The sequence below is a fragment of the Gallus gallus genome, chromosome 3, assembly GCF_016699485.2.
Source record: "Gallus gallus isolate bGalGal1 chromosome 3, bGalGal1.mat.broiler.GRCg7b, whole genome shotgun sequence".
Taxonomy (NCBI): Eukaryota; Metazoa; Chordata; class Aves; order Galliformes; family Phasianidae; genus Gallus; species Gallus gallus.
The window spans coordinates 13246579-13268490 of NC_052534.1; the positions used below are offsets into that span (position 1 = coordinate 13246579).

At 36.5% G+C, this 21912-nt stretch overlaps 1 protein-coding gene across 6 annotated transcripts in view; it reads right to left on the reverse strand.

Annotated features, from left to right (window-relative positions):
• The window catches only part of SLX4IP (SLX4 interacting protein), a 102061-nt gene that overhangs the window by 36714 nt on the left and 43435 nt on the right, over positions 1–21912 (reverse strand). For 5 of the 6 annotated variants that reach the window (XR_005858077.2, XR_005858078.2, XR_005858076.2 and 2 more), the window contains exons 6-7: positions 7061–7138; positions 4828–4916 (exon numbers count right to left, since the gene is read on the reverse strand). Coding sequence is in view for 3 of the 6 variants with exons in the window: in XM_040696951.2 (XP_040552885.1) it covers positions 4828–4916; positions 7061–7138 (167 nt within the window). In the remaining 3 variants the exon portion in view is untranslated. Of the gene's footprint in view, positions 1–4827; positions 4917–7060; positions 7139–9903; positions 10205–21912 lie in introns of those variants that run through there. The other variant, XM_040696952.2, reaches the window with a different exon arrangement.

The following is a 21912-nucleotide window of genomic DNA, read 5'->3' on the forward strand; positions in this document are numbered from 1 at the left end:
GGCTGAATTACAACAAGATGAGGTGCAAACACACAGACATTTTGGCAAACTCTGTCATTTAGAAGTGGTGACATCCAAGGAGAGGAGGCAGACACCTGTGACAAGAGTGAATATTTTACAACTGCCGTAGCTTTCTTCTTTATGACCAAGTCAAAAACAATAGTATCACAGCACTCTTTAAAGCTACACTGACGTTAAAAGGGAAATCTCACCCTTATCAAACATGCAGTCCTGCCAAAAGCCTCTGCATCAACATGAGCATTTATGCAGCCACATGGTGAGAACCTGGCCACTGAAAGCTAACCATGCAAACAACAACAACAGCAAAAAAGAAAAAAAAAATCCTTGTTTTCAGAGGAATCAGTGAACTGATCCATGCCAATGCTGACAGATGCCAAGGACAACAATGCACAGCTCAGAGAAGGGAAGGCAAGAGGCACTGCATGGTTCAGCCTTGCATCAGATTGAGTTAAACACAAAAGATGAGAGGGGAAAAAAAATAAAAATCAAAAAAGTGACAAAATATTGAAGTGTCAAAAGTGGAAACTTGAAGAGAAAACAGAAAATTCTTCAGCTGTTCAACTACGTGTGGTATACATATAGGATTTGTTGGCCTGCAGTTTCCCTGGCAGCAAACCCTCTTAAAGAAATTTCCAAACTACAGCTTAGCATTGTTTTCCTTTAGCTACGTCTCCAAAAATGACCAAATAAAATTTTGCATAATATTTGAAAACAAATGAATAATAGGTTTTATGAAATTTAAAAGTTGATAATGAATCTGAAAACCAGGCAAGTATTAAGAAGGTACTATTAGTGTGCATTTTGGATGTTACTTCTAAATGAGGGTAATTGTCAGCTGCTACCTCAGAGGGTGATCCTGTTGTCTTCTTCCAAGTCCTGGCTGCATGCTCCTTCAACACTTTTTGTGTCACAGTGAGCAACTCTAGAGTTCGGTATGAGTTGGTTAAGTAAACTGAGATGATGGAAAACTAATCCTCCAATTTAGCAAAAGAAAGAAACTTCACAAGTAAATAATTTTCTTCTAGATCAGCTCAATGAACTAATTCATTCTTGGCTGAAGAATCACTTGGCTAGTCCACTATAACCAGAAAGGAAAGCAATACATAGCTGGAATTAGAGGTGATATGGACTGCCTTTTCAGTAGAAACTACAGCAGTTTAACTGTGATATTATAGATATACGCACAGTTTATAGACTGTGAACTGTACAACTGTATTCCACAACATTTCCTTCTTCCCCTGCTCTATTTGATATCACTTTAAAGTTTTTAAGATAACTAGATTCACACAAAATCTTCTAGTAACTGTTACAAATTATTCCTGCCTAAAAAAAAAAACAATGGTTTTCCTTTTCATTCTGCCTTGCAACAAGCACAACGCTGAAGCAGCACACACTCTAATATCAAGCTCTGTGTTAATTAAAGCTAAGTGTGCATGTTTTCATGGGAGAATCAGAAGCCTCTTGCCAGCAAAATCAAAATCCAAGCAAATTATGTCACTTGCTCTCTTATAACATTTGTTTTAACACAGAATTCTGCATTGTACATTAAGTATGTCACAACAATTCATAAAATCAGACTTGTATGAAGATGACGAAATGTTACTTCTTTCATTCTTGCAGATTTAAAAAGCACAGGGCATATCTTTTCTGCTCTTCTCCTATTGTACCTATGTATGCTTTGCTTTATTTATTTATTTATTTATTTATTTTGCTTTATTTTTAAGAGCAATATTCTATAATTTTCTCTGCAACTGAACAAGGCTTAGTGGTAACCTGGAGATCTTTTTAATCAAAGCAGGATCTCCTGCTCTCCACTTTCTTTTCTGATGTCATATGAATGGTAATTTCAAATTTCCACTTCAGTATCGTCATTAGCTTAACCTCCTTTATGTTTTCCCTACAATCGCTTCCTCTCATAGAGTCCAGTATAAAGCTCATGTAGTTATCAATGAATACTTCATTGTTAGCGTATTTGCAAATGCTCCCAAGCCTTCAATAAACCTTCCACCCATTTCCATTACCACTGTTTCTTCAGATAACCCATTTCCAATTTTCCATTTTAGCTCTCTACATAATAATCAGCCCAAAAACTGTTGTAATCTTTGCAGAGATGACTGATCTCTCTCGAGCTCTTTCATTTGCCTGGGTTTTCTTTTTTGCCATATTCCCAAAGCACTCTTCTTTTCCAAGATAAAACTATTCAAGATTTCAAACACAGTTTTACAAAACAGGAACCGATGGCTATATATTTGTACTTAGCACTAATAAGGCAGGCTATTCTTCCATCTTTTCCTTGAGCCTTCCAATTTGCTGAAGTATTTTCAATAATTTGTTGTAATGTTTCTTTAAAAAAAGAAATTCTTCAGAAATGATAATTACAGCCTGCAGCCTGTTTCATAGATACGACAACACCCCATTTCTAAATAGATTTTAGAAGAGAGAAAATTACTTATCGGTTGATCTTCTATTTTATTTCCGATCTACTCCTTAGAAGCGCTCTCAAATCTTTAATTAAACTTAAATTTAATTTGATAGAGTCTGCCTAAGCCACCTTTTCCTTGGTCCTACAGGATGCATCACAAGACTTTAAATTGCTTATCTGAGTATTTTGTGCATGCCATTTGTGCTTGTGAATATCTCAGAAGCAATATAATTTTGATCTTTCCTAAGGTGTAGGACATAAGAATTTCCTTTCTTATCTGGCTACATCTCTTGAAACTTGGTTTAATCACTGTCTATCCCAGGAGAGACAAAACAGCTCAGGAACGAATGCTTGCCTCGAAACCATAAAACTACACAAAAGTAGGTATAAAACAAAAATAAAAATTGCTAAGTCTTGACTAAGTTAATTGCAATGACAATAAGCAACACTGAAATGTGACGAAGTCTCCACTAACAGAGTCGACTATTTTTATAAAACACAGATAGACCCTCAGACAAAGGGTGTGAGCCGATTAAACACGAAAATGAACTTAAATACAATATTATGAAATGAATGATTCAAACCCAAACAACATACAGAGGAAAACAAAACATATGCCTTATTTTTAGCCCATGACAGAATACACTGGAGTCTATCAACGGAAAGGTCTTCTGGGTGGTCTTTTGTAGTCTAGTTTAAAGTTCGGGCACAGTCAGCGCTAAACTGCATAGTGAAAAGTACACACACAAAGTGCAGATCCTCAGTCTTTATTTCTAGAGTGACCAAAAATAAAAAAATCTGAAATTACCCCTCAGTTGCAATCATACACCCACTCAGTTTGGCAAAGTACTGAACTGTACTGTATGAAAAAATCTAGTATTAACATGCTGTGGAAATGATGGAATGATACAACAGTCCACAGTAAGCCCCTTAAGTTAGTGCGGCAAGAGTTAGGAAGGTACTCCAGAACATTTGCTGAGGGTCTACTCACTTCTTGTTAGTTTTTCAAATCAGGGAAGATGACTTAAGGATAGCTTTATCTTATTCTCTCCTACCAACACACTACACTGACCATGCCCACCTGTTCTATGTGCATGTACTGTATCTGTAAGTAAAGCAAACTCCCAAGGCTTTAGTACTGATTTGAGTATGATCCCACTGAGATTATTTGATGCAGGATTTTTTTGCTGTTGTTTTTGTTTGTTTTTTAAACATAAACATTTAAAGACCCTTTTTAAATGATTTTCCATATATCAGATCAAATTTCCAAATACTCAAACTAAAGACCATATTATTCTATTTTTCATTTGCCTTCTTACTACACAGACTCACAGAAAAACTAAGAAGAAAATTCATCATCAAAATTAAATACAAATAACAAAGGGGGAAATTGGATATTTCATAAGAGATTCCTAAACAAGAAATAATAACTACTACTCAGTCAAAATGCAAAGGCAGTCAAACCGCAAATGCAATTTTCTATTAAAAGCTTCTAAATAGTTTTTCAAGACAATACCGAGAAAATAACTTTCAAAGTAGCAAAATACTTATAAAGCAATTAGACTTATGTCTTCCTGAGAAAAGTATTTCCTTACTGCTTTGACATTTAAGGATATTTACCAGTTGAAGAATCAAGATAATAAAAACTGCAGTTAATATAGTAAATACAAACCTGCTTGATATAGAAAAAAGTACTAAGTACAAAGTTTAGATTTTTTTTTTAAGATGACAAATATATTTTAATATATCCATGACAAATGACTATCACATTCATAGAGGTCAGCACGTAATGCTGACTCTTACTGCGAGCACAGAGCAGACTGTATGCTGTACCGCAGGCCACCTGGGCCAATGTGAACACTCCTGAGACAACTGGCAGTTAACTGCAGCATGAAATTCATGAGCCTTTGACCCTTATAAAGCCCTCAAGATGAAATATTTAAGCAGAATTGTTTATGGTATTTAACTGCACACCACTGCCCATAAATGCTTGGGGACTTCTTTTCCCCCAACAGGGCCTAGCACTGATTCATTTGAGTTGTCTTGAAGAACAAGTGCTAAGAAAACATACAAAAAAGCCACTGACATTAGAATCTACTCCATTATCCTCATAGAAAGGAAAGTGTTTCAAGGGTAAATTACAAAATTCTGAGCCTTATGTTCCTCTGAAAATGCTGAGCTTCCAAAAAATACCAAGAATTCTTGTCTGCTTCAAACAAGCACTTAAGGATCTCTTCTCAAATACTTTGTACAGCTGTTAATGTGACATTTTGATCAGAAGATGACGTTCACAAATATACAGATAATTACAGCTATATATACATACCTTCACCTTATCACTATAAAATAAACCAGAAAAATTGTAAGAACAGCTTTGTACTTACCAATGCACCGTTTTCACATGTCCAAGCACTTGGATTAAATTCAAGTTTACTGATACAAACAACAAATTTGTCTGGAAACATACGTAGCTCTATGCAGAAATAATCAGAAGGAAGACAAAAATTATATACATTAAAAACACACATACGGAAAACATGCATGCATTTCATTTTTGTTTTATTAATCATTTATTCTGTGCTATTCTGGTGATTAGTCTTTTCATAACAAAAGCTGTTAATCACATCTGTAACACAGCACAACATATTCCAACAGGACTTGATATAATAATTCAGTCTACGGACAGGTGTTTCCAACTCTGACTGCAGTGAACTTAAAGTAAATAAATAAGTTAGTAAACTGTTACTGAATTATATATTTTACTCAAGTTCACATAGTTTGTTGCGAACACAACTGAATCTCTATTTACAGAGGGTTGAAAATTGAAGGTTTTCCACATAATAAATAGGGTACTGACTGAATGTAAACAATTTGCCAGCATGGATCATCCATATGGGAAAAAATGTAAACAATTTGCCAGCATGGATCATGCATATGAGAAAACGGCTCTCTAGAAAGTCATGCTCCTTTACCACCACCACTAGTACCAGGACAAAGCCCTCCAAAGTGCCGACCAGCAGTGACTTTACTCAAGTCATTGCTATGAAAGACAGGGATGTTAAAACAGATTACCTTTTACTTGTTGTTGGTTGAAAAACTATAGAGAGAATTCAGACACATCTTTATTGGCACAACAGCTAGTTAAGCTACTATAACCGGATAATGAATATGATGAGCCTTTCAGAAATATCAACTGTTAGCAAAACCGTTTCCAAGGAAATACTCATGCTGTGGCTGTGCCTTATCACCAGACTATTGTTTCTCAGGTTGTATTCTCAAGAGCTGAAGGCAATTCCCAGAGGTTTTGTACAATGGCTTTCAAACTGTGAGCAGTCCACAGGTTACTTCCAAACAGCTGGGAAGAAAAGCTGGGTAACTTTCACAAAGACAATATTTGTTACGTGGGGCTCCAAGAATCATCTCTCAGGTAAGTTTACTTTAGATACTGAGAAACCAACCACAGTATGCAGGATTCTTTTTCTTTTAGGCTCGTGGTCTGTTTGTTGAATACTAGGTATATTCTCACAGAAAAGAAATATCAGTACTTAATATTTTTTGAGGATATGTGTTATTCTGGTATTTATTAGTAGTGAAACTCAGCTAAATGAAGCTCCTGTCTTGCTAGGAACTTCATGTAGAAGGAAAATTTTGACTGCAGAATCAAAGCCTTGCTTTTTGGCAGCACTGGTACAGCAAGTTTATTCTGCTTAGTAATTTTTATTATACTTTATAACAATCTCACTTGCTGGCTAACAAAATGAAAGTAGGTATTCAGTGACCTTGAAAAAGGTCTGGGTTTAATACAGAGAAAACAATGCTGAGACACTACTGCAGATACAGTTCTTCCAGGAGGCAGACAGAAGTTCAATGAAACATTTAAAATCAACGCTCCAGTCTCTTCCACCAGTACAGAGTTAGAATAAAAAACAATTGGTATTTGAAGAGAGATTTAAACACCCGTGAATGTAATGAATTTCAATCTGGAAAACACCCATTCAAATAGTCAGTGTTTTCAGAGGCAGCCGATGGATTTGTTTTACATTAAAAGAAAATTATGAAAAGCTCAGCACAAAGGGCAGTGATCATTACAGTTTCTCTTTATTGCTGTTGGCAGGACAGGATTGATATCACTTCCTTGCTGAGCATCTTGGCTTGAGAAAACATGAAAAAAGGATCTAGTCCAATGATATCACCTATGTAAAGATTTTATAGCACCGAGCTGAATTAAAGCTTTTTCTTGCATACACTTGTACTGTACAGTTGATGTCACAAGACACTCAAGCAATAATGAAGTGATTCATACTGCAACCTCTGGTTGATTCACCCTGCAGAGACTCCGTAAAATGCTGAGTCTCATCATTCATACAGAATTTGGTGTGACTTAGCTGATAACCCCGGGGCAAGATCTACAAAAATTTAAAATTAAGTTTAAAAAGAATAATAATCACATCTTAAGAAACATTTCTCATTTTTTAGACAACATATTCTAGAGTAAACAAATTCAAGCCTTAAAACAAATCTTAAGTAGATCAAAAGCAAACAACTATCAGTTCCCTTTCATTTTTACTCACAGAAATGCATAATTCTAAGTAACTCTATTTGAAACTGATTTCTTACCACGATAATGTTTCCCTAGAGCACAACGGAGATTAACCCATCTCTTCATAAAGTAGGCAGTAATGTGAAAATTGTTGGCTGCAACATAAAACAGAAAGATAATAAGTGTAAAGGTATCTCGAGCGTTCTGGTCTCAAAGCGCGGTGCGTCTACAAAGATAGGGTTGGCTGAGAGAAAATATAGCTGTAGAGGAGAAAAAAGAAACCATTCATATTGAAGTCTCCAAAAGTTGACATTTGGAATGAAAAAATCCAAGCATTTTACTAACCTTCAATTTCTGGTTACAATCATAGAAATAAATTTAAGTCAATTTAATTAATCACAGATGTCACCCACTTAACAGCCTAGCATTGAGTCACTAGTCCAAAAGGCTACATTCCTAGGTACTACATGGTTTGCATACGTATTCTACCAGAAAACTACTGATATCATTTACTTGACTGTGTTTCACTGCTTTCTAGAGAAAGATGACACACTCAAAGCTGATAGAAAAAGATTGTCTATTAAAAAAAAAAAAAAGCCACAAAAGGCCTAATTATTTACAGTTACATTGAATTAAGTAAGAAATGCGTACACCGAGACTCCTCAATATCTACAAGTAAACAGAGTTAGCCTGGCTGCCTCAGCGGATACCTGTAGCATACACACATCTTCAGTTTCTGTTTCTGGGAATGATAAAAATCCTTGTGCATCAGGAGCATGAGAAAAGGACAGAAAGGACTGTATTACAGCAAAGAGATAATTAGACAACAGCTAAGAAAATCAGATTTTACTTTTGTTCCACTTTAATTCACAAATGACACTGAGTAAATGAGTGATGACTCAATTTATAAAGATATTTAGCAACTTAACTCCCCTTGAAAGTTAGAATCTGTGATTCCTCCCTCCGTAGTCATTCTGTACACCTCAGTAAAATGAATTTGGAAGACAGTTAATGATATTTCCTCTAGTTCTGATGAGTTTTGCAATGCTTATATTGTTAGTGTGTTTCTAAGACAGTCAGCTACTCCAGGTGCAGTTATCATAGAAGAGTTCAAAAGTCAAGTGCTACTGTTGTTCTTCTCTCCAATCGTTTAAAAGGAAGTCAGGAAAGCCTGTATGCTCCCATCCTAATCTCCTCTGAGCAAGTGCCAAGGCACGCCTTATTCCTAAATGTAACCTGGAAAAATGTATGTCTTCTCCTACAGAGTGTACAGCTCTCCTGCTTGTGCTCTAGATCTCCTGAGCTCTCCATGAAGCACTGCTCGACATCACATCCTGTTAAGAACTACAGTTATTCATCACAGTCAAGCCCCTTGAAATTTATCAGCCATCATTTTTCCTTTCCCTCAGGAAGATACCTAAATTTTGACTTCCCTTTAAAGATCAAGTCAAGATGTGACAAGTTAAACCATCCCTTGAAAATGATGAGTGCTACGGAAAAATTTGGAGGTAATCCACCATCTTTATTAACTGTATATTTATGAACTCAATTAAAGAAAATTACTTTTAGCTATTTCCAGTTTGGCATTCATAGCTCTTTAACGCTGTTGGTAGGGTTAGCCAAAGCAAGGAATTTGCCTTTCATATTAGTAAGTTATTAGCATGACGATAGCATTTCCACTGTGATCTCCGTAATGCCAAAAAAGTAACACTCATAAAAGTACAACAAACGAATTCCCTAAAAGAAAGTAAGAGTCTTATCACCTTTGTGTGTCAGGGACACTCCTAAGGTATTTTTCTTGGGAAGAAACAGAAATGAAAATGTGTGAATCTTTTATTTTTGCACAGAGAAAAGCATGATACACCATTCCTGACATTCTTTTAAGAATCAGGTGACATGTACATCTGATTATTTCTCATGCTGTTCTGGTATTCTCTGAGAAGTATTTAATCATATTTGATTGACAAATGGTGTGAACAAAATATCAAATTCCTCTCCAAGGCCCTTAACTCTCTCAGTTACTGTTCTCTGGAGAACACATACCTCAAACCCAGTAAAATATACAAATAAGAGATGCAGACAGCTCTTCACAATTTTTGCAGTGTCACCTCAAATCTGATAGTATTGTAGAGCCTTGATAAGGAATTGGCAACTGAGGTAATAAGCTCTGTCCAGACGGACTAACACTAGAAAACAATTTTAGTTTCTATGACTTCCCATGACTATTTACTATTTGACTTCATTGAAAAAGCCAGTAAAGATTATTTGTTGTACTTATTGCTAAGAGTGACAAAAATTTTAGATGCACTGCATTCAAAATACCTATATTTTCAAACTATCATACAGCTATATTTAACAAATATTTTATAATCCTCTTGTATATGACATCTAATCCAGTCCATAAAGTCAACTACAGTTCACAAACTTTCCAGTATTAAAATAGTCTGGATTACTGCAGAGCTATAAAAACTGCAATAACCTCTTTCTATTTCCTTCAAGAGAAATATATTATCCAATTAACCATTTTTGCTTCATGAAATATGAAGCTAAGAACTATGAGCCAAAAGGACATCTTGTCTGACAATCTCATGCATCTTGCAAATTTTTAAACTTTCTACACACTTACTCAGCATGAGTCTGCATCTGCTCTCAGATTCAGACTTGTCCACTATCAGTACTGTTTATATACCAGCATATGCTAACATTGCTTCAGGGCAAACTGTGAAGTACACTCCAGGAAAGAAGGCCAGTATATACACAGAGAGGACCAAAAGCTGCTCATCATGCTATCTGGAAGGAAGGACCAAATAATCCAGCATTAACTCTTTAAGCATTCCTTTCAAGCTTTACCCTCAAGCTACTAAGACTGTTTTGCAGCCAGTAACAGAAATTTCACACATCTTGGGATCAGCAAACCTACTCAGACCAATCTTTGATTTCCTCTTCATGATAAGATGTAGACATAGCTCCATTTGTAGAATACCAACAGAGGTACAAAAAAAAAAAAAAAAAAAAAAAAAAAGGTAGTTCAGAGGTTTTTCTTCTAAACTGAGCATCCAAAAGATCAGATCCCAGCAGCAAGAAACAACCAACCAAAAAATAAAGAAAAAAAATAAAAATAAAAAAGGAACCCCAAACATGACTGAATAGAAGTAATTCTAGAAAAGCCACAGTTCACTTTCAGCTGTAACATGCCCCAGTGAGTGCTGCCTTTTAAGGGAATGGTAATTTGCCCTGCTTGTTATGTTTCATGGTCCCAAGACACTAAGAGGAAGTATCAGACACTGACTCTGCACTGTAAAACTATCCAGCAACACTTGCTTTCCTTTCCAAAGGAGCTGCAGCCAAGCTGCCTTGAGCTTCCAGAAGGCTGCCAAGAGGCGGCTGTGGTGCAGTGCGGAGCAGTGGGAAGCCCTCTCCCACGGCTATTAGCGACCATTCAGCTGGGAGCCTGGGAAAATGCCTCCGAGCTGCTGAGTTATCTGGAGCAGCCTGGCAGGTGTTCGCTTCCCAGCAAAATCTGGCACCTGCATGGCTCTGTAACAAAACTCACTCAAGTCTTCTCCAAAGCCACAGCACAAGTTCAAGGAGGCTGACTTGCCCCCTGAACACTTCCATATTTGACACGTTGCACAACACTTTTATACAGTCTTTAAACACAAGCAAATGAAGAAAAAAAAAGAAACCCACCCCAAACCCACATCCCTTTTTACCCCCTAGCTGAGGCATTGCATGCTTCTGGCACGTTATTTTGGACTAGGACAGTTTCTGTGTAAAGGAAAATCTCAAACCCTTGTAACATATATCAGAAAAGAGGATGAATTTCCTTGGTTACAATGTGAAAATAAATACACAGGTGCATCAGACTTTCTGAACTACTGTATTTTACATTAAATAAAATTACGTTTTGCTCATGCTAATTATTCCAGATTAAGCTACACCAGTAATAGTGTTTACAGTACATAAAGTTTTTCATCTTCAAAGTGCTCTACAGACATATTATTACAGTCCTTTTCAGCGGGCATACTTCTCCACTTAAAATTATTCATCACTCAAACCAAATCCCTGATCGTTTGTAAACTTGAAAAGGAAAAAAAAAAGGATTTTATCCTAAACCTACTGGTGATTGTGCAGATTTCTTCCCCCAGAACAAATGCACATATTCACATCAGGTCATGCTCCAGGTCATGATTTCTAATTTAGACAAGATTCAAAAGCAAATGGGAAGTGTTGCATACAGTCTGAGTCTAGGATAAACCAGGGGCAGCAGAATGAGAGGGAAAGAACAACACAAGAAGCTACTCAGGTTTCCTGAGCCTTTCCCAGTGTTCCACGTGGGTACAGAATTTCCATATCGCCACCCTCAGATCCTCCCCTGCCAAAAAAACCCTATCAACTTCACAGGAAGTAACAAGAAGTGTAACAGACCTTCACTTAGTGCAGATTTTCATGCACCAAACAGTGGGTTCAGACCAACTACCACAGCTGAGGATCTCGGGCAGTCTTTCCATATATTATTCCTTCAAGTCAAGTTTTAAATTCTTTTCTTCAATTTTCATTATTGAAAGTGATAAGTACCTGCAAGTACTTATGTAATGAAAAACATCAATACCACCTTCAGTTTTTGTTTCTTAATAGTTAAGAAAAAAGCATTTTGGCCACTAGATTTACAGACAGTAAGGGTGGCCTAGAGAAAAGCCTGGGTGCTGTATTGACTGTATTCATATGTACTTATTTGTGTAAGTGCATGCATGCACATGTCAGGAAGAGTCAGACGCAAGCTAAAGGCATTTAAGACAGCACTGCAGGTTCTATCTTCCATGCACAAAACCAAAAGACTCCCTCTTCTTTGCAGTTCTACCAACAGCTCCCTCACGTTGCAAATATGCAAGGTTTGCTCTTGAAAACTCTTATATCTGCAAATAAATTCAGTGACGTACTTCTGTATTTTCCAGGGTGCCTTAGAGCCAGTTTAAACCAAGTACAGGCAAAAACTCATTACTGTTTTCTCCCCTTACTCTTCCCTTTCACAGTTTTATCAGTATTAGCACTACTCTTATATTTGCCACATCTTCTCAGCATAGGCCACTCGATAACACAGTTAAGAGTGTTAAGGCTTGTAAAGGACATGAGACAGGCTCCTCTCAGAGAATAGGATCCACGGCTGGAGTAAAGAAATAAAGCAAGCTTCAAATGAATCGGATTAAGACAGGACAAGATATGCTTACCAGAATCCTTTATGCTGTCACAGTATAGAGAGTTGAGCAGAGCACATCATCTATAACTTTCAGCATATGAGCCATTAGCAGCAAAACCGGATTGAGCCGTATGATGAAATCTAAAAGCAAGAGCAGAGCAGAACTGCAGGGCTCTCTGCTAACCAGGAGGTGTAGGATTTATTCTCCTATCAGAGCTATAATGAGCAAACTGGATATACTATAATGCATTTATTGGCCTGATTGTCATAGGCATTCTGGAGGAAAGAACTGAGAAGAAAGGCATGTATCAGACCATGCAGACTCAAGGTGAGAAATGCATCTGATGATGATCCTCAGCAGCTGTGAGGGAAAAGACCACCCTCCCATCACTAAACCCAGAGATGGAGAGGCAGACTGATCCAGCTTTCTCACAACTCATTCATAATGTAGAAGAAATAATAGCCAGCATCAGCCACTAATGTATCAAGCAGATAAAGCAAAGTCATACATTTGAAGATCAGCGTACCATTCCCACAGACATTCCCACAGTTTTCTAATAGGAGACAAGATTTGATTTCCCCTTTTGGTTGATCTTTATGATCACATTATTTATTGTGACAGGCTTCAACACACAAACTGAAAGCTACTTATGAAACCTCGTCATTTCTAACACACAAACTGTAGTCTGAGCAAGCCACGTGCCAAGAGCCCTTTAACCACTGGAACAGGCCTGACAACTTAGGAGGAGGAAGGCATCTGTCAATACCTGCCAAAAGGCATTGATAGCTAAAAAACAAACCCTGCAGTAAACACTGTGACACAACACAAATCAGCAGCAGAGGAAAATCTCAAGTCTCTTCAAAGTAGCTGTATCACCATGTACAAGCAGCTCGAGTAAAAACTGCCTTATGTCACATGTGCACATACATCGAACATTCAGAATCATACTGAGCATCAGTCCAAGTTTAGCCAGACACAGTTGTATTCAAATCACACAATGTCCCGTACTTACATCACTGAATTCCTAGCAGTGATTAAAGTAGTAAAGCAGTAAAGGCTGTAGAAGGCAGATTCTAGCTAAAATGAAACAAGGCACTGTGATGGTGACAAACACAACTTACGGGGTATGAGGGAATGCATAAAGTGGTCTTTAAAGCACAAACTGGTTTTTTTTAAAAAATATGTCTTTTCAGCATGTTTCATTCCTTGAAGACATCTGTGAACTACACAAAAACTTTTGATGCCATTAAATTCTTAAAAGAGACGATTTTGTATTTTAAATGGCAGGAATCTCTGCAAAACAAAGTCAAGTCTAGAATAAAAGCTCAAACAATGTGAAAATGAACCTTTCAGAATTTAGCAAACACGACTGGTTCCCCTTATTGTTCACAACATCATTGTAGGTGCCAATACTACAGTGCTAAGAGATTCTCAAAGGCAGCCAAATCCTCTACAGGTTTGCAGGATCTATTTTTTTTTTCCTTCTGGTAATAGGAAGTAAATTCTGTAAAATCATATTCCCCAAGAGGAAAGGGTTTTAACCCCATAGCTCCCAGAGCTGAAAAGACTTTCATCTTCTCCTAATAACAAGGTCTTTAGGCAAGGGTCACTAAAAATGTCAGGAACAAGTTTTGAACATGTGAGGAAATGTATATTGTATCACACGGCTACAAAACCCATGGGTTTGGTGAAAAAGTCCAGATAGTCTCCCTCTGGAAACACAAGGTGTAGGCATGAGGGGGAAAAAAAGCCAGTAACAGATATCTTCTGCAGAACTTTAAAAAGACAGCGTAAAATGTGAAAACGTACTTTCTCCAAAGGTGAACTTGATACATAGCAACAATGAACATGGAACCAAGAGGCATATGTTGATGGCCATGATCTTCCACCCTGTCACCCAGGGGACACTGCAAAAGCAAGCAAGTTCCAGGAGATGCCTGTGGACTTGAACCAGTATGCATTTCACAGTGTTGTCACTGAGGGTTCATGGGTACTTTCACACAACAGACTTAGGCTTCCAACAACTCAGAACAGGAGGAAATTTTGGAGCACAGCAAATAGGTGGAAGGCCCCAACAATGAAGCCTTCTGTATTTTCTTTTAAAATGCCAGCTAGCAAATGGGCCATAATTAAGTCAGCTGCTGAAATGCTTTACCTCCGAACAAGTGTCCGCCTTTTTCCTCTCATAAACTCTGATGTAAAGGTCCCATGAACAACCAAAGATTGTGATCATCTGACCAGTGCCACTTGGCTCAAGCAGTGAAGCAGGTGCTGGCTGTGGTGCAAAGAGCTGGCACCTGATCACAGAAGGGTATGCAGCAAGCTGCTCCATTAAGCCTATTCAAGAGTACAGTACTGTAAGGGACCATCTGAATTACACAGCTGAATATCTTGTGGGCTGTGGCATCAGTGTACTAGATACTAAGTGAAAAAAGGTACATAACACATCCACTCCTCAATATTCAATAGCAAAATCAAAAAGGACGGAAACTGTGAGCTTATCAAGTGCCATAGAAATACAAGAGAAAAGAACAGACAAGCATCACTTATATCCCATGACACAAATGTACACACACTAAAGAAATCTAAATATGTTTAAACAAGCAAACAAATAATGGTCTGCAAAGAGGACTTCTATTTTTTTCTCTAAAGCAAGCTTTGCCATCTACATCATTGTTTTCTACGCATATGTATACTGACTACCTAAAGATAGAATGTTTCTGCCTCAATAACTGTACTTCACTCTGCATGAGATTATCTCCTCTGAGGTTGACTGAATTCATCAAATCCTACTACCATGCCTACAACGCATATTCAACATTGCATTCAATCTTTTTTCCCATGTCAACTAAAAGTCTTCTTTATTTGCTGCACTACTAAATTTTAGTTTAGTTCCATACATTTTTAATAAATTAAGATCCAGTCTCTGCAAAGTTCAGCAGGTGTAGTTTTGATATGGGCTATCGGTCATGTCATGAGTATTTTCAGTCAGTGGAAATATTCAGTGTGTAATAAACAATATAGATAGCACCTTGACTAGTGATGGCTCAACAGAATCAAATACACAGAATCAGATAATTGCTTTCACTGAATTACTTACGTAAGGAAAGCACGCATGACTTTTTTTTCCCATGAACTGGCCTTCCATCTCTATCTGCATAGGTTTCAGTAAAGCCTTATAAAAAAATTCCAAATGTAAATAGACCCACAAAAATATTCACAATTTACGAAGCAGTATTTTCTCTCTTCTTCATATGATAATGAAATTTAAGTTTCTGGTTTTGTCAGACTGCTGGTTTAGCAACTGCTAACTGCTGGTTATAGTTTGGGGACATTACTAACACTTTCAGAGAATGAAAGGGTTAAAGATATGTAAAACAGATTTTCTCACAGTTTAGAGGGAACAAAACAACACATTTAGGAAACCAGGCAGCTAAAAGGTCAAAACGTTACACTTCCAGGTCAAACTTCTGGTTGCAATTAAGTAAATTCTTCCAAATATTTCTAAGGAAATCATATTTCTTTTAGGCTTTATTTCAAATCCTTATTCTATCTTGCTTACATTGTAACCAAAAGAGCATTGCTCTCTCTTTAGAAACATTTAGAGTAGCTTCTGTTCCTCTTTTTTTTTTTTTTTTTGAAAGAAACCCTATATTATGTCTGTGTAAAAAAAATGAAAAACAAAATCAAGTCCTTATTTTTTTCCCACCTCATTTACTATACTGTGAACTAAAAAGACAGAAGAAGCTATCAAAGTTAATTTTTAAAGACACTTTCTTCTCCCATTCGAAATAGTTCCCTTCACATCCAATTTCATTATCTGTATTTTCACAGTTGTATTCCTTTTATTTTTAATAGTTATACAAGAAACTCCCAAACCCAAGATGCTGATGAAGATCCTGATGTTGCAAACATATGCCTGCTGAAACAGTCCTGCAAAAGTCAGTGACTGCTACCATTGCTCAATGAGACCACTTATGATTTTTTATGACCTCAAGAGAATCCACATCCCACCAACACAGAGAATTTCAGAAGTTTTGTAGGGTTTTTTTGTTTGTTTGGGACAACCTGAGCACACGGTCACCACAGCTGCACACAGAAAAGAACCACAACTGGAATGTAAAGATGCCCAATAAATAAGCCCAGTATGCACACAAACAAACTACAAATACACTCTTACGTATATGAGCTAGAAGAAAAAAAAAAAAAAAAACCTAAAGCATATTCATGCTACATTAAAATTTAGCCAGACACAAATACATGATGTCATTTAGATGCTTCCACACACTTTACTTCAGGAGAATGCATTTATTATTGCCAAACTGCCCTCACTGGAAGATGATGACATTTGTACTTGATCTGTGGAACGATCCAAGCAGCAGTCTCATAGCAATCCCACAGATTTCTTTGTAAAAATCAGACAGCTAAGGAAAATCAGCTCTCTCATACTGACCATTTCTTCTGCAATATCTTAGATATTCTAACAAAAGGAATTTGAGCATCTACTGAATGCAGACCGCGGAATCTATGAGATGTTCCCAGCAGAAAATCAGTTTGCCGTGTTCATTATGGATGGAAGAAGAAAAAGTCTAATTTATTCCTCAGAAAAATCCACTTGGTACAGCGAGCACATTAAAATCCATTCCCACAGTTCCTCATGTTCAAACAGGTCTAAAGAAGATAACACTGATATCCTATCCTCTGGATTCCTGCTCCCAGGTGAAGGTGGAAGCTTTAAAAACTATACAGTGCACACAAAAAAGTGCTTTCAAGATGAACAGATGTGCAAAGAAGAATCTGTTAGTGATGTAAGAAATAGGCAGTGCTTAGGGAACTATTTTCAAAATCTCTCCATGTGGATTCCAAAGCCAGTAGGTGCTAAGTTATCCTACAGAAAGTAGCAATATAATGCCCCAGTCAAAATGAGATTCGTTTTGATATTCAAGTGAATATCAATCATGTAAAGCAGAAATTAAAAGTAAAGTTAATCTTGCTTAATTTGCAACATCTATAAGCTTGTACTCTGAATTCCAGTTTTAACTGATACAGACAAACAAGCTCTTCTGGATTCACATCATCTGAAGATGTATTTTAAAATGTACCAGATGAAGTGACAAGCACCCACCTACTCCTATTACTTATCAACAGAGTTTAAACCACTAGATTTGCAAAGTTAGATATAATTAGATATAATTAATTATATGCTGCATGTTTTGGATGGGTGAATTGACTATTAGCTTCTAGCCAGTGTCGATGCACTGAAAAAGGAGACATAATTCCACTCTGTAAATACAGGATTAATGACTACTTACTCTTTGCATAACTACAATGAAAGCAACAAAAAATACATTTTTAATTTGCATAAATATATGCGCCTTTGCATAAACTGAGGTACTAATAGCAAGATGACTATGCAATTCTACTTGGATGCTACAGAAAGACCTTTCTAGCTCACATAAATATAGTATCTGTCATGTTTGTCCATGCAGCCACAGACTTTGCTCACATGCATATACTGCAGTAGTTTTCATTTTTTTTCTCTTCATAAAATGAATAAAAAAACCATGCAGAACTAAAAGATAGAAACAGATAGAACAAGCCTATATATATATATATATAAATGAATTAAATAGATATTAATTAAAGATCAGAGGTAATGGATGTTTTCTAAACAGAAGACATACATCAAACTATACAATTCTCCTATTGTTTTAAGCAAATGATGTATTTCTTTTCAATAGTATCTATATAAAACATTTCATTACATGGTATCTCTAAAATAAATACAACAGTATTTCATTTCCTACCCGAGACTATAAATAACTTCACATGGGGGGATGCACCTAGGGCAGAACTAAAGTAAGGAGAAAGCATTCAACAGATCTGGTGCTACATCTGCAAATGTCCCAAGACAGAGATAGCAATTGCTAAATGCTGTGAGTAATAGTTTAATATCAGGAAAAAGACAAATGCAGATCCTTCAATCTAGAAAACTTAGAATTTCCTTTGACAATCTTTGAAATACACCAACCTCTCCCTGACATAATAATGTTTATGGTGCAGGCTTTTTCCCTATGATGATAAGAAAGGCCATACTGGATAAGATCAAAGGTTCATATAGCTCAATGTCTTGCATTTAAAGTCACTAGAAAAGGATAGAAGGGAAGATCAAACACAAGAACAAACTGTATGCAATTATTTCCCCCCAGTTCTCTCCCAGCCTTTTTAGTTCAGACCTTCAGTGAACCCAAGGAGATTTCCATGAAACCCATGTCCTTCCTGGATTCCTCTCTCATGGTCTTGCCCAAATCTGTGAACACATCTATCACATTCATTAACCTTTGGCAAAGAATTCCACAGCTCTGCTAACCAATTTGACTTCCAATAACTTCTTTTGATGCCCACTTGTTCTCAGACTAGGGGACAAAGAAAAAAAAGGAGATCAGAAATGATTGTGTGGATTTGCTGTGTTCTCTCTAGTTCTTATCCTTCTGGGCTGAAGAGTCCTAGCACAACAAGCTGTTCCCAGTCTTTCACATGTCCCCATACCACATTTCCTCATTTCCTCACCTTGAATGATATCTATTGCCCTTCTTGGAGCTTTTCTCCATTATTTTGCACTATAAGCTAAAGTAAGAGGAAAAATCACTCAAGAAAACACTTTAGGAGAGCATACTTATTGCCAAATCTCCTTTTCCCTGAGACAACAACAACTTCAGAGATATCATTTTATCTTCTAAAAGAAAAAGGACAGTCCAGTGAAAGAAAAGATGCCATTACTCCCCCATAAGCTGGCTGTAAAAAAAAAAAAAAAAAGTAAATACATAACATAATAACATATTAAGTATAAAATATTAAGTAAAACATTTTACATAAGATACTGCATAAATTGCTGCATACTTTAGGGAGCTATGAAACTCTGAGGGATGAATGTAAGTTTAAGGTTCACAAAGAACTACAGGACTGGGTAACAAATCATAAATTACTCCCTTCTGAAGAAGTTGCACCGTAATTATTTGGAGAGAGAGAAATCAAAATGTGCAACTGCAAATGTAAAAGTTCATTCAAAAGACTTCTGTCCTCCTTAGTCCCTTGTTGCAGCTTTTTTGCTATAGCTTGCTCACCTTTCACTTGTGCCCCTCGACTTTTTGTGGAGTTGCTCTTTAAGGAAGATAGATGAAACAATTCTTGTTAAAAACAAACTTAACACTATTTCACTGCAGGGAAATAAGAGTTTAAAGCTAGGCGAGTGGGAAAAATTATATCACTTTTGCTGCCACAGAAGTCTAACAGGGAACTTACTGTTTGCATACTTTACACATTTCAACTACTACACAAATCGTGAATAAAGAATATTTTTTGTGCGTTCATAGGAGCAAAAAAAAAAAAAAAAGTTTCATGAGAAACAAAACAAATGAAATGCATTTTCTTATGAAATAAAAAACCTGAGATTCTTTGTTTTTTTTTTAATAATATTTAATAAGATGTGAACTTTGATAATGGATCTTTGTAAGGCCAATCTACTCAAAGGACTTGCACTTCTTCCTCTTCCTCATATCAGTAAGCTTATCTGAAGTTAATTGCTGACAAATATATCCCCTGAGATTTCTACCTGTCATAAAGTTCAACCAATTTAAGAAAAGCAGTCGGAGGGAAAAGATGGACAGGCAAACAGAAACAGACAGAAAATATGATCACAATTAGCTCAACTTTTCTCAGAAAAGAAGGTTCAAAATATTTTTAAAAAATACTCTATTCCAGAGAATGCAGATAAAATCAAGCTGTGAACTATCTGTGCCGTGTGATTAATTATTTTCACAGTAGGAGACACAGTACAATACAAAGATCTGAAATCAGAGCAAAAATGTTCCATCATCAAGCCAAGACAAACAACAAGGATGCTAAGGAAGGAATGAAAAAAATCTGAAAATGATTTGTAGGATAAACAGATTGAACTTTCTCCACATTCAAGAGAGGGAAGAAGGAGGAGGTCTGTTTACAAGATACCTTCTTCCTTCCTTCTTTCCTTCCATTTCTAAGGTGGCCACATTTTTATTTATACATCCCCCTTTTTCTTTCCTCTACGCCCACGTGAACTTTGGCTTCTTCCTTAATTCTCCACAGTGCTCCCTTTGTCAAGCTCCTGTATTTAGCATCTCTATATGATCCTCTTTACAGCCTCTGGTTACTTAATTTTTATTACTCTTCATCAGAAACAGTTGCTTTCTGAGAAGGTGAAAAGCCAGGCTTTGCTTTCAGCCTATTTAGGCCTACAGCCTATCTGTATTTCGATGAATATTATGACACTAAGACTAAAGATGCTCAACACCATCACTAAGAACAACTATATGTTACTGAGCAGCACAAGTGGTGCAAACTGAAAACATGGCATAAACATTTATATATATATATGTGCACACGCACACACAAATAATAGTTCTAACTTTAAAGCTTAAAGTGAAACAGGTAAGTACAGGTTTTTTTGGAATGAGTTAAATTTGCTAATACATGTTTATTGTTACTATTATAATTATTATTATTGGTTGGCTTAAATTCACTGAACTTCAAGTGGTGCAAGCAAACCATATATTGTTAATGCCATTCCTACATGATTTTGGCCATGCAGATTGGATACAAGCAGAATCAATCTTTCAAAATCTACCTCATTTTACATCTCTTTAAAAAAGATAAAACAAAGCAAAATTAAACACTTTTGGACATTAATTAAACACAGGAAATGGAGAGTTTATACCAAAGCCTATGTCTAAAGACTAAATTAAAGCTTACTTTGGCATATTGTTCTTACTGGCCATTTGGGAGGGGTGGGGAAATTGTTCAGACAGAAGGAAGAATAGGAAGAACTTGCTTGTCTTGGCTACTTTCTCTCATTTTTCCATTCTTTCTTTCTTTCTTCTCCTATGTGTAACAACCACAGATTTCCTAATGAGATGGTATGCGACCCACCACACACTGCTGTGTGGGTGTAACTTGAAAAAGAAACGTAAATTTACAAGTTACACAAATGGATATTTACATTCTGTACCACAAAACTGAAAGGCTGCAGTAACTAATACAAACACTAAACAAAATAGTATGTCAATACTTAAAAGAAATTGTGATAGCTGAAGAAATTCCCTTCAAAATAGTAATGGTAGTCTGCTCTATAGATCTAGAAAGCAGAACCAGATCTGCTAACCAAAGTAAAGTAGCTTGGTTTCTATTTCTGATGAAAATTCCAATACAGCCACTTTGATACTAAAGGTAATCTACAAGCTTACTAACCGGAACTAATAATTCTGATTCTCATAACTTTTGAACACAAACTATCAAAAATTAACCCCAAAAGTTGCATGTCCAAACAAGAGCGGAGTGCTAAGCTGCTATAATAAACAACAAAGTAATAAACATCTTACTGTTCTTCATAAACACACTCTGACTTGCAATAGTGATGATTTTACAGCAGCAAAACTCCAGGCACAGACTTGCATAACTTTGAGAAAAAGAAACCACATCCAGTTAGAAGAACTCAAAAACTTCTAATAACCTCCAAATGCAACAGTAACTGTAAGCTTAAATATTTTACCAGCAGTAGCTTCAGAATGCCAATGTAGTTAGCCACAGGTCACGCTTGCACATTTCTCTGTGTACTTCAAAATACTGTCAGGCAAACACTGGCCAGCTATCAAGCGCTTCATCTGTTTGAGAATATTACATATCTTTGTATTTCACCA